Source organism: Vigna umbellata, chromosome 8 (assembly GCF_029865625.1).
Source record: "Vigna umbellata cultivar VRB3 chromosome 8, Vumbellata_1.0, whole genome shotgun sequence".
In the NCBI taxonomy this organism is placed as follows: domain Eukaryota; kingdom Viridiplantae; phylum Streptophyta; class Magnoliopsida; order Fabales; family Fabaceae; genus Vigna; species Vigna umbellata.
In genome coordinates, this window is record NC_142172.1 from 22,028,386 (window position 1) to 22,042,621 (window position 14,236).

The following is a 14,236-nucleotide window of genomic DNA, read 5'->3' on the forward strand; positions in this document are numbered from 1 at the left end:
TTTCTAGCTTGTAACTTGCTTAATCATCGTCTTTTGTCTTGTTTTCTAAATAAATGTGTTTTAGGCTACATTGATGTAACTTCATCACTAATCCCATTATTTTGTAGCTAAAACTATGCTTGAAATAATCTCCAACAATGTAGAGAACTGAATCAACCACAAAAGCAAGCAAATCTACAGAAAAACCAGAAAAAGAAGTAGTGCAGCAGAGTCAGGCTCGAGCCACCTTTTTCCATGGGGGCTTGAGCGCCAGTGAACCACCTGCTGAGTTTGACTGACGCGCGCTCGGGCCCCCACTCTTTAGGGGTGCTTAAGCGCCATTTTTGTTGACATGGCATATTTGCTCTATTTAACTCAGAAACGCGAAGAGCTTTTGGTCTTTGGTTCTTTGGAGGCGCGATTTCACTACTGGAGCTCATGGAGGGCGTGAGGAGCTTGTGGGAACTTCTCCTTCTCTTCCTTTAGGTCTCCTTCTTCTTCCATCCATGTTTGTAAGCTCTAGGGTTCCCCATGGAAGTGGAGAACCAGATTCATATTGTTAGGGTTAGATGTAGCCTATGAATTCTTGTGTAATGGATGATTGATTTGTATTTATATATGCCTTTTTCTATCAATTGCTAGTATTCTTGTTTCCAATCTTAAAGCTTGCATGTAATAGGAATGTTCATGACTTGATTTTGGGGTTTCATGGATTATGGGGACGTAAGATGGAACCTAGAACTGAAACAAGAGTCCTTGTGGTCATTGATTCTAGGGATGGAAGATGATTCACATGTTGTCTTAAAATCCTAGCTCATTAATGCGGGTTTTCTTAGATTTTCCAAGGGATTGGAGTTTAATAGGGAAAACCTAGGCTTTTTCACTTAAGGGATTAGGGCTAGAGTGTTTTTGTGGATTGACTTTAGTAAATTGATGGAGAGGAGATGAAATAAGGTAAGCACAAGAGTGAAATAGGTGAAAACTAACCTTAATAATGTCATTTCATACCATTTCTAGTCTTGTCCATATCTAAGTGCCTTAATGACCAAAGTCCAACCATTGTATATTTGTGAATTTATCTTGTTGCACATATTTATAAATGAATGTTGTTCTATTGAGTCTAGATGAGTTGTTAATCGCACAATTCTCTAGTATTACGAGTCTCTTGGGAAAACGATACCTGGTCTTACCATGATTTATTACTTGAAACGATTCGGTGCGCTTGCCGAAATCCACCAACAGTCCTCGTCTTGCTTCTCAATTTCTTCTTGCTTCGCACACAGCTCTTCCATGTGCAACTTAAACACCTCTGTTAAAGGAAATAATAAATGATTAGCTTCGTAGATCATAGACCAGAACCATTCCAAACTTGTCAAATGCAATGATTGAGAAGAGTAAAAATAGAGTATGATGAAGATGATGACACTTGTGGTGTTTTCAAGTTCGGTGGTGAGCTGTTGAACGCAGGATTTGGCGACTTTTTGAGCGGCCTCGACTTTTCTCGAAGCGAGCGGCAACAGTGATGGCGGCGTCAACCTCTCTCCAAGGTCTGGACTCATTGTTGGAGCAGTTTGATGGAGGGGGCTTCGTTAGCGGTGGAGGAGGCTTTGGAGAAGGGTCGATGAGGACGACTTTAGGTGAGAAGAAGCTTTTGGAGAATTTGAGATTCAATGTACGGAAGAGAAATTAGGGATTGTGAAGAGGGAAAATGTGATTCTAGAGGAAACGCGAAAATGTGAGTTAAGAGATACTATGACCGTGTTTCTAAAAGCAGGCATAATATATTTTTAATAAAATTTCAAAATTGGGATTATATGTTATATATTATGACAGGTGAGAAGTTAACAATCATAAAAAAGGTATATGTTTACGAAAACCTATCATAATACATTTTAAACTTATTTTCAATTTTGCCACCATATTGATATATTAGGACTGATTTTCAAAACTACGTTATAATAAGTCTCATTTTTATTACGAAAATACCATCAGTCAACCTATTATGATAGGTGGATTTCACCCGTCATAATAGGTCATCATAAAATCATATTTTTCCACTAGTTACGCTTTTGAATTATTAATCAGGCGGACATTGATCAAAACGTTACTAGTCAACATTCTCAGTTTTATGTTTTATTCTAATTATTTATTTATTTATAAGCCACAAAGTTCAAATTATTTTTTAGATAATAAAACATAAATAAAAAATTTGTATTGTTTATATATGTAGAAATAATTTATGTGACTAACAATTAATTTGATTTTGATAAGTAATTATACTACTAATGATATATCTAACCAAATAAGTGTCCTTTGATGAAAATTTCTAATCGTTGGAGAGAAAAAAAGTGTTGGTGTGATGTAGCTCTAGAAGCACGAAAAGGGGAGGAGTGAATAAAGCCTATAGTTTAAACAAAGTTTTAATGATTTTCATATTCCTTACGGGTGGTGTATGATTTACAACATATACTTGATGAAATCACCTATGTGAGATAAGTATGAGATCTTAGTATGATCTCTAGAGGGCTCATGAATATAGAGCACACACATGGCCTATAAGCGTAACACTAAAGATTGTGGGGGAGGGGGGTATTGTGATTGATAAACCACTAACATACTCAAGTGTCTTTGGTTCATATAACTTGCTATACCAACTACATTGTGTGTTAAATTTCTCGATCTAAGACTGGTTTATATAACTTGCTATACTAACTCTGATGCATTACATCTTTTGAGACCTAAGTTTTTCTTCTTCTTTCAATCTTTCTTGGCTTAATTACCTACTTAGTCCCCATGTTAGGAGGTAATTTTCTGTTTAGTACCCAGTTTTAAAAATGTAGGCATTTGGTACCTATGTTTTGAAATTTGTATCAATTCAATCCTATCCAGTTAACGGCGTTATAATTGATGCGAGAAATTAAGGACGTTAATGATAGCCTGGGTGGAATAACTATCAAATGTTTGAATGCATCTTCATTAACGTCCTTAATTTCTCGCATCAATTATAACGCCGTTAACTGGATAGGATTGAATTGATACAAATTTCAAAACATAGGTACCAAATGCCTACATTTTTAAAACCGGGTACTAAACAGAAAATTACCTCCTAACATGGAGACTAAGTAAGTAATTAAGCCATCTTTCTTTCTTACCTTTTTGCAATATGTGGAAGATTGTTATAAAACATGTGCTTTATATATTACAAAATTCTTGTTGTCTTTTTTCGTGGTCGAGCTTGTTGTTACAGCTTGTCGTTGGAAGATCTCGCTTGACTAGGAAAGTTGCCCCACAAGTAACACAACGTCGTTGATTGGATTCAATCGCAAGATGCGGGAATTCTTTTGCATTTCATGTTTACGTAACCGGTCTCGAATCCACTTCTCTGTCTATAAATAAAGTGTTTTGCTTCCCTTAAATAATAGAAAAAAACATCTCGAGCTCACCCTCTCATAGATAAGCATCTCGATCTCTCCTTGTCATAAATAAGCATCTCGAGCTTTGCCTCTCATAAATCAAACTCTTAAGCTCTCCCTTTCACATAATACAAACGAAATCTCTCTTATACAGAATACGTTCCAGAGCTCTCCCTCTATCTCGTCTCTTTATTCTCTCTCTTCTTCATTATTTTCAAATATTATGAGTTTATTTACTTGCTAGTTCGGTTAGTTTTAAATTTTTTTAGAAAGTTTGTATCTAAGAAATTTGTGTTAAAGTCCTTAAGGAAATAGGTTTACACATTTTGGAAAAAAATTTATTTTTGTCAGCATTTTACAAGAACCTTTACAATATTATGATTAGCCATCTGTGAAATCCAATTCCGAGCTATCTATACAATATATGATGAATCTCATGCATGAATCAAAAGTTAGATGAAAAGCTGTAAATCTTGTGTGAAAGCAATCTGATGCTAGATGAGTAATAACTACTCTAAAATATAAAAGATGATGGATAAATAATCAGCATAAGATAGAAAGTAATCCTAGAGATGGGCCTGCTACAATTAAAGAAAGAAAAGAAGAGAGTGAGTTTGATGAAAAAGAAAAAGAATAATCTTAAAATCAAGTAGATTGATATATATTTCAGAAAATGTTGTTTTCAATTGTATAACTAAATATTTTGTTTGTGACTCATATTCTCATGTCTAAGACATGTATTGAGATGCATAACGTCGGATGTTGCACATAAAGGTTGCTGTGATACAAATTTTAATATTGATGGGTTCATTTTACACTTTAGCATTTAAGATTTGTTTTGCTTATAAGTAAGACCTTTTACTTTTGTTAGTTCAGCTAGTTTAAAAGTTGTTAAACTATTAATTAAAAGAGAATCTCTAAATTGATAATAAATTTAAATTCGTTAATACTTCAATCTCTTTTCACGTTATCCTTCAATGACTTTTTGCAAAAAAATTTGAGCATTATATTTCACTTGGGAGTTATGTTGAGGTTCATTGAAGTGCATTGTAAATTCGTCAATCATCGAATTGAATTTAGTACATTATAAAAGTCTTGTGGTAGAAAATAAAATGAGTAAATGATGAAATATGCATATAGCTGTCTATTATATATATATATATATATATATATATATATATATATATATATGTATATATATATATATATGTATATATATATATATATGTATATGTATATATATATATATATATATATATATGTATATATATATGATTACATAACCACTACCAAAAACAAATTACTACAAGAAAAACCGTATAATAGACAGACAAATATTACTACAGAAATAGAAATTATGTGATAAATTTACTCCTTGCGTTTTGGTCCATAGAGTTGTATCCCTCGTTTATTCAGCGCTTGTAGAGGTCTCGAATTCTTCTCTGCATGCTGCCATGGAGTAAATCACACAAAGGTAACACTTAGTTTTTTTTTTGGCTTAATTTTCATTATTATCATTTTCATGATTAGTGCAGTAAATCAATACTTACATCGTGGACAGCCTCTCTGAGTAAATTCACTTGTGCCCTCGACACACTTTTGATCTGAAGAAGACGAAGGTTTAAAGTTTTAATTAAAGAGGTGATTAATTAGGATGATTCATTAAATAATTTTGAGTAATTTAACAGTACCTTTTTATTGATAGTCCAAATGACACCTTCGCTGCAAGGAGGGACAGTGAGGGAGCCAATGTATCTGTAGTACTTCTTCCCACCCAACTTAATTTCTGAGGGATCAAACACCCCAATTTTCTTTTCTAATTCATTATCCACCATGCTTTCTATGATTTTTGACAACTGCAATCATTTCAAACATTCTTCTTATTATTCAACAAAATTAATTCCCTAATTAACTTCTTCATACATTCAGTACACATTGGTCCATGTTTCAAATATTCCTGCCTTTGGGATCTTTTCAACAAAACAAATATGTTAAAAGAAATACTTTCCTTTTTTAGTTTAATTAGTAATTTAATTTATATATTTAAGTCTAAGATTCATTTTATTTCCTATCTTTTTTACTTGTATTAATATTATTTAAAAATAGAATCAATTTAGTCTTTTTTTTTTATTAAATTGAAGTAAAGATGAGTTGAAATGTACATAACAAAATCTTGAAAGTGTCACATTTAAAAAAACAAGTTATCTAAATTTTAATTTGTATCACTTTTTAAGGAATGATCACACTTTTCAAGACGATAACATGTTAATTTAACAAAAATATCAAATTATAACTTTTTTTAAAAGATATTAAGACTTAAATAAATAAATATAAATACTAAAATAAATTAAAGACTTAGATAATGAAATCAAATTAATAATAATGAAGGAGTTGAAAGAGAAAATACCGCTATAAAAAAGTTACCTTGTTGAGAATGGGATCGGGTCGACCAATCTTGAACAGAAGACCAACAACAGCAATATTCACTTTTCCATTTTCGCTTTTTCTTTCATGAACCATGTGGAGCTCCAAGTCGTACCTATATAATGTTTCAGTTTTATGAGAGAAAAGTTTTAATTTTTTTTTATCAAATTAAATAAGAAAAAAACAACATTAATTGAGGTTAAGTATATATTGATGCCACTGTTCATTAAAATCATTTACTATACACATGTTTTGTTCAATAAAATATTATATTACGATAAAATATTAATTTTTATAGTTGTAGGTTTAGTGTAATAAGAAATTATATAGTTATAATTTGTTTTGGTTTTTGATTTGATTTATGTTTTAATTCTGGAGAGAATAAAGACAGAGATTTTGAGGCAAGACAAACCTCCTTCCATTGATGGTATGTTCTGAAGGTGAGTGCCAATGGCACTGACGCAGAAAAAATTGACTGCCATTGATGTTTAATGATCCAGCATCTTCTCCCCATTTCAGCTGCAACAGTTACGTAAATTATAACTTAAAAGATTTCAGATCTTATTAATCAAAGTTTATAAGTGAAATCACCGACCAAATTTAAATAACATGAATATCATATATCTTTAATGAAGACAAAAATTAAGTATTAGGTAGCTAATGACAGTTAATTTCTTATACATGATGAGCTGTATACAATTTAGAAATAAATAAATAAATAAACAAATAAGATAAGAGCCCTCGAGTATACACATATTGCATTATTTGGCTCTGTTATTTTATGCAAATTATTGATAGGCTTTGTTAACCTCATGATTGCTTACATCTAAATATCTATAACATGATCAATGAGTATGCATTATTGGAATGAGACACACACTATCATGTTTCTACCTAAGGAATCATCAGTTTTCAGCATTTTCAGATCAGAGAAGAACCCACACTAATTCCAGAAAACTGTTACAATAAAGTTGTTTCTTTTTTCAATTTCAAACACAAAACTAAGTTAAAATATATGTTTGAAACATATTTTAAGGTTTTGAGATACTGATTTTTGATTCATCAGGAGACATTATATAAATGTGATCTAAGTTCAACTAAAATAAAAATTCATATAATTTTTTTATCTAAAATCTGAAATGAATCCATTTCTGTGAGTCTTGTTTTTACCTCAATATCATGGCCTCTGTTCTTGACAGTAGCATTCTGAGGCTTATAGTGCTTGCTTAGCTGCCCCAACTTTGGCACCAACCTGACCCTGTGGCTTGACAAATCAATCGGAGACTGCATTTTGCCATTTTTACATGTTTCCCATTCCTTCTTCAGTTCCCCCCAGTATGAGGGACCCTTCTCACTCTCTTTTATGTAATCAAACTCACTCTCATCCTCTGCACAACCACATCAAATTCATTCATCAATCAAAACAAACCAAACTCAAACACTTTTTCCACTTACCAACTTCCTGTGCACTAATCCATCTTCTTGAATGGACTAGGATCATAACTATTATCAGATTTCGAACACAAACTCTGCATCTCATTTCATCATTCATCTTGATTTCAAAGGACGATCAAGTTTCAGATTTCCAAACTTCAAATCTCAAGAAGATGAAAAGGGGCGATTCTCAGATATATGTAAAATTGAAGGGAGGAAGAGCATTAGGGCATACTATATATACACATTCCCGGCCATGGTTTGGTGAGCGAAAGCGAAACCTTATAAGTCAAAACACAGAATTTCAGTTTTCAAATCTAACTTTTCTTCACATACCACCTTTTATATTTAACTACCATAATTTTCCAATTTTTTTTTCACATTTTACCATTTTTATTTTTATATATTTATATTGTTTTATAAACATTTATAGAATATGTTTTAAATTTAGAAACCAAATTAAAATTTGATTATTTTTCCCTTTGTCCTATTTGAAATGTGAACTCAGAATCTTTTGCACTCACAAGAAAACGGGAGTCAGAGTCAAAGAAAGAGTGGTTGTCCATTTTATATCATTAATCCAGGGGAAAATTTGAAGCATAAGTAAAGGTTTTTGAAGTTATTGACAAAAGATTGGACTAGCTGAATTCAATTCCATGTTTTCTTCTTTTCTTTTGACATTTAACATGTAACACACAACATAATATATGAACAAGTACATTTTTGTTTTTCTAGTTTGCACGAAGAACAACAAAATAAAATTTGAACATTATCTATATCCTTTGTCGTGTCTAGTTGATGAAACATTGAATTTATGGTCTATTTCTTTTTAATTAATGCATAGAAAATAATTATATAGAAGTGAAATCAATTTGTCTATGTTAATAAGGAGAATGCATCTGGGTCACATTGTTAGGTAGAAAGTGGATGAAACTTGAGCAAACCTAATTCTCTATATGTACTTATTGAATCGTAGTTGTTGGATATGAAGATCATATTGCTCAGATTTTGAGTAGTAAGTGTTCTACTTTTTATTTTTATATTTTACATGAATGAGATTGGTGTCAAATAAATCATAAAATTTTTATATAAAATAAAGTCAAAATATCAAATCTAATGTTAAATTTTAAAATAATATGGATTTTTTATATACTATTTTTTAAATTTATTTCTTCTAATTATAGAATTAAGCTCATTCTTAAAATCTTAATAAATATCATTATTAGTTAATTGATAATGTAAATGAGTGGAAAAGAAAATTCAAGAGAAATGGAAATGGAAGTAACCTTAGTAGGTGGTGGTGGTGTTATTTTGAAATTTGAATGTACAGTAAAGTAGTAAATAAATAATTAAAAAATTATTGTCAAGAGAAGATTGATTGTATCTGTATGTCGTACGTGTTGGGACTTGCTACGCGTTTTTTCCTTTTCATTAACGCGCTTATTCGTATGCACCCTGGAAAAAGTTAATTTATTTATGAAATCTTAAGTAAACTTACTTATTATTTTCTTTTTTAACTCCCATAATTAGAATTATTTGGTAGGTAGAAATCAATTCAAACTATTTTTTCCAAAGTTAAAATTGACTGAAAGTTAACGCGACTTTATTTCAATAATCAGTCTCAAAATGCAAGTTTATTTAAAGAATGAAAGGAAAAAAGTTGTATAACAACCGAATTAAATATTTAATAAACACTCACATAAATTCAAAGTGATTGGGACTCTCATGCTTTGTTCTTTTGTGTGGATTAGATGTTTAAAGATAATGAAAGGCATAGAATTTTTTTTATTACTTTTTGTGTTTGTTTGAACATATCTAAATGGAGCAGGGATTAACGAGATTAACTTTTTACTCATCTTCGTTTTATGTGAAAAGATTTACAGATAAAATATATTGCTTTACAAAATTAACTTCACTTGAATATAATGTTAGAAGATTTACGGATGAAATATGTTTCATGGTGAATACAAAATTTCAACAAACTGTTATCAAAAATAATAATTAATATCTAAATATTTAGTATTTTATACAAAAAAAAAAAGAATGAGATGTATTCACTAGTAAAAAAAGTGGAATTTAACACGCCATATACGCTTCGGTTATGCAAAACCTGAAACGTAAAAGACTATATACCTCGGTTATATCTTAACCCGTGGCAGAATAATGATATTGCCTCGGTTAAAAAAACACCCGAGGCCTATACTCTGCTTTTTTTGTCTGACAACTTTATGAAAAGGTTCTATGGTCTCGGGTTGCCAAACAACCGATGCCTATACACATGTGCGAATGGTTCTATGGTCTCGGGTTGCCAAACAACCGATGCCTATACACCCCTTCATTTCTCTGATCTTCTTCATTTCAACGACCCAACATCTCTTTTCCCTCGTGCTCTCACTTTTCTCCCTCCATGCTCTCCCATTCTTCCCCACGCCACTTCACCGAGATGAGACCCAGGTCTCTTTCCTCCCCCGGCAGTTCGCCGGCGTTCCAACCAGAAACGGCCACCGCGCACCAGCCAGAAACATCGCCATCTCCAACAACCTCGGACGAGACCATCGCCGGCAGCCGCTCCAGCTCTTCCTTTCTCGCGTGCGAGGGAGGACCTCGCTCTTCACGCCTGGCCCAGATCTGCTCTGCCGCCCAGATCTGCTCTGCCGCTCCAACTCTTCCTTTCTCGCGTGCGAGGGAGGACCTCGCTCTTCACGCCTGGCCCAGATCTGATCCACCGCTCCAGATCCACCGCGAGCCGCCGCCCAAGACCGACAATCCATCTACCGCTCCAGATCCACCGCCGTCCATCTACTCTTGTTCGTCTGCCTCTTCTTCATATCTTGTTCGTTGCAGAAGTTTAACCATGTTAGATCTGTGAAATTTTGTAGATTTTGGCATTGTTCTTGAGGCCAGCCCACTGAAGAAATTTTGTACATTTTGGCATATGTTAGGTCTGTTTTGATCTTGGTTTGGGATTGAGATTTTTCGGTTGTTTGAAAAACAATTACTTGCACCACTGAAACAATTTCTGGTTGCTGAGAACTGAACTGAACAATTTCTGATTGCTGAGTACTGAACAATTTCTGGTTGCTGAGGACTGAAACAATTTCTGGACGCTGGTTGCTTACTGAAACGGGTTGCATCTGAAAAAAAAAAAAACGATACTGCCTCGGTTCTTAGATAATCGAGGCATATTCATATCTGATTTTATCTCGGTACATGACCGAGGCATAAAATCTGGCCTTTTTACCTCGCCCACATATGACTCAGTTGAAGAACCGATGCCAATAATAAAAAGTAACCGGTGTCTTTTCTTCTTATTGTACTAGTGATTCTTTATTTATTACTATTATATTTTTTCTTCAAATTTATTGAATAAAATAAAAAAAATTTCACTTATCTAAATATCATTTCATATTACTCTTTTTTTATGAGAAACAATTTGGTAATATTTATTTACTATCTATTAAGAATTAACTTTTCATCATTCACAAATTTTTTCTTTGAATCCACTTATTTTCACTTTAAGAAAAATAATACAAGCTTTACATTCAAATTTGCTCATATTCGTTCACTCACTCTCCCTACAATCTATCTTTACATAAGAATACACTATAAGATATAACATTATTACAATATTTTCAATAATTTATATTTAATTTTTTTTAGATTTATTTAATTCAACAATTTACTTTAGACATTTTATAGTTTTCTTTTACTTTACTATGTAAAGACTGTGAAATTCAGAGAAAGTGGAGGAAGACAGGTGTATGCAGCTGAGATGACCGATCAGTTTTGACGGTAGTATATAAACAAAAGTTTTAAAATTTAGTGCCACTCTCTACATGCAACTCTTCTCTCCAAACTTCTGAGTTTTATTTTCTCCTCATTCTCTTTACAAATTCTCTCTAGATTTCCACTTATTCAAGCTGTGCTATTCTTCTAACAGCTCAAATTTGAGTATCTCTACAATTTGGAGCTGCTGAATCTTCTCTCAGTTACCGGTTTAATCACTGGTAAGTGGTTTCTCTTGTCCTTGGTGTTTTCTGCACGTTTCAGTTGCATGCAAGCTGTGTTCTGCTTGCATGTGTCCTTCGTCACCTCCTCCGAGTCTAATTCTTAGTTCTGGTTCAGTGGATGGTGTTTTCTCACCAATCCAAAGATTTGTAGGTTGTGTTTGTGCTTGTGGGATAGCCAATTCAGTGAAGGTTTTCCTTTGGTCTAGCTATTTTAAGGTAAGGGAAACTAAATAATTTAACTTGTATTTTTATATGTTTGAAATGAATTGTATGATTGATTGAAATGCATGTTGAATTTCTATTTTGGATTGAATGTGAGGACTGAACTCTGTGAATTGGATTTGGGGTGTATTATACAGAAAAAGTGTTCGGCAAGTGTCAATTTGAGGATGTGAGAGGGTGAAAATGAGAGTTTGAGGTTGGGAGTGATTTTTGGCAATGAGGTGAGTTTGAACAAGTGCATTGGGACCTGTTAGAATCATTAAGTTGGCATAAAATGTATAAAAGTGGTAACATCTGATTTTGGGTTCTTGATTGAGTTTTATGCAGATTTCTGGGTGGGTTTTGGTGTGAAATTTTGTGAAGGAAGGTTAGAGATGTTGAGACACCCTTAGATAGGTTTATAGTGGTGTAGGAATCATGTTTGGAGATTAGAAGTTGGGAAAAATATTTGGTTTTGGGTAAATTCTGGTGTTCTTCGTAATTCTGTAGAATTTTGCAGAATTATGCAGAACGCGGAGTGTGCACGGTTGGTTGTTTGGTCTTGGTCAAGCGCTCGTTCTTATACTAGCATTTATGTTAGTGTTAGCACTCGGCTTTATACTAGCAATTATGCTATTGTTAGTGCTCGGTCTTATACTAGCAGTTATGTTAGTGTTAGCGTTCGGTCTTATACTAATAGTTATGCTAGTGTTAACGATCGGTCTTATACTAGTAGTTATGCTAGTGTTAGGGCTTGGTCTTATACTAGCAATTATGCTAGTGTTAGCGCTCATTCTTATACTAGCAGTTATGCTAGTGTTAGCGCTCAGTCTTATATTAATAGTTATGCTACTGTTAACTCTTGGTCTTATACTAGCATTCAGTTTAGTCTTGGTATTCAACCTAGTTTTAGTACTCAACTTTAATATAGTGTTAAACTTTCCCTAGTTGTCGGCCTTTGCCAGTGTTCAATCAATTGTTAGGTCTTGTCTGTTATAGACGGTTCGGTCCTGTCCTGGGATGGTGAGAAATTGTTCGGTCTCCAATGTTCACAGGGTTTTCGGTCTTATGAGTAAGGATATAATTGGTGAATGATTTTTTATGTTAAGTGATTAGAATTATGGTTTTGAGTAATGTGAAAGAGAATTCCAAGGCGGAATGTCTCGTGGATTGTTATTGAATTGTAAAGTATGAATGTGGGTATCGTGCTAAGCTAGCGTTTGTCTTGATATTCTGTGATTACTCATTCTCATGTAGAGTGGAGTAATTCATGTGTGAGAATGGCAGGAGGTCCTTTAACCTTAGGGTATCGAGGTAATCTTCACTGGACTAACCTTGTGGGGTAGCTTGATGGGGGTCTTGCTGTTTCACCACCATAAGTGTAGAAAAGCCTGTAGCTACACATTCATACAATCCGGATGGTCAAGTTAGGTGTTCGATCTACGTATGAATTATGGTGTTCAGTATATGCATGAGTATAATGTTCGGTCATAACTACTTGAGTGTTCGGTTTGTATATGCTTGCTTGTATTCAGTTTTGGTATGTTGTAGGGTTCAGTCTTGCATTGTTTGGACTTGTTTGAAATGTATGTATGTGTATACAATTAAATTACATTAGCTTACCCTTATTTCCTTTTTTTGTCCATGTTTCCTGTTCGGTTCTTCTTTTGCAATGATCATCCTGTGGGTGTGAGCAGTTGGAGAGGACTTCTCGGTGGAGCAGTCCTTGGAAGGAGAGGACCCCTCGGCTTAGTAAAAGACCGCTCGGTCTTGTGAAAAGTTTTGTATTAACCGTTCGGTTATAACTCTAGCTTTGTAATAATCGTTCAGTTATGTACATAGTTTTGTAGTAGTATAGAAATTTTGTAAAGTTTTAAATTTTATGATTATTTTGTAATAATTGTAAGATTAACTTTATGTCCAGTAATTGTTTTATTATATTATTATATGATAACTCCTTTATATAGTTTTATGCTATATTTTTGGGATGTTACATACTATATATTATGTAGTTTTAATTTTTGAATAAATATTGTTTAATGTAACATGGTAGTCAACATACAATCATGCTCAATTTAACACATTTTTTTAATTCAATTCAAAATATATTTTGAAATTGAGTTTAATTGAAATTTTATTATCTTAATATAATATAGAGTTATTAAGAGATACTATTTTAGATTAAATTTATTGAGTTTATCATATCTTAAAGTTACTTCAATTTTATTCACTATGATTTTAACATGTGAATTAATATACTAAAAAATTTCACTTTCACTAAGTATTAACACCTCATGTTAATAAAAAAATTTCTACTAATTCAAAGCACATGATAATTGGTATTAGGCACAATTCTAAATAGTAATGCTTCATGTAATACATTATTCCTCAATATTTACATATCATAGTTCTTCAAAAATATAGAAACTTTTTGAAAAGAAGAGGAATGTTATGTAACACAAAAGAAGCTCTTCACCAATAGCTTTCACTTTGTACACTACTCTGAATCTAGACTATTGTTGGATTCTGCACCTGCATTATTCTCTACTCTTGTGAAACATACGATCATAGTAGAAAGAAATACAATCACAAACTAGGGTAAGCTAGTATATTTAAAAAGAAAAAAGACTTATAATTGAATCAAATAATTAAAATCAAGCAATCACATACAACACATTCATTCAATCATACATCATCATCTAGACAAAGTACAACAACTACCTTTGGAGAATTTCGTGTATTGAATCAAATATCAAAGATTGCACACTTATGCAC

At 32.8% G+C, this 14,236-nt stretch overlaps 1 protein-coding gene across 1 annotated transcript; it reads right to left on the reverse strand.

Moving 5' to 3' along the window:
* Positions 1-4,666: 4,666 nt before the first annotated feature.
* LOC148194271 (alpha carbonic anhydrase 7-like) lies at positions 4,667-7,538 on the reverse strand. The gene is made up of 7 exons (XM_088097435.1): positions 7,272-7,538; positions 6,987-7,204; positions 6,229-6,335; positions 5,817-5,931; positions 5,084-5,248; positions 4,943-4,996; positions 4,667-4,841 (listed from the first exon to the last, which is right to left on the reverse strand). The coding sequence occupies exons 1-7, from the start codon at positions 7,366-7,368 to the stop codon at positions 4,761-4,763; spliced, it is 837 nt and encodes a 278-aa protein (XP_087953561.1). The 5' UTR covers positions 7,369-7,538; the 3' UTR covers positions 4,667-4,760.
* Between the last annotated feature and the right edge of the window lie 6,698 nt (positions 7,539-14,236).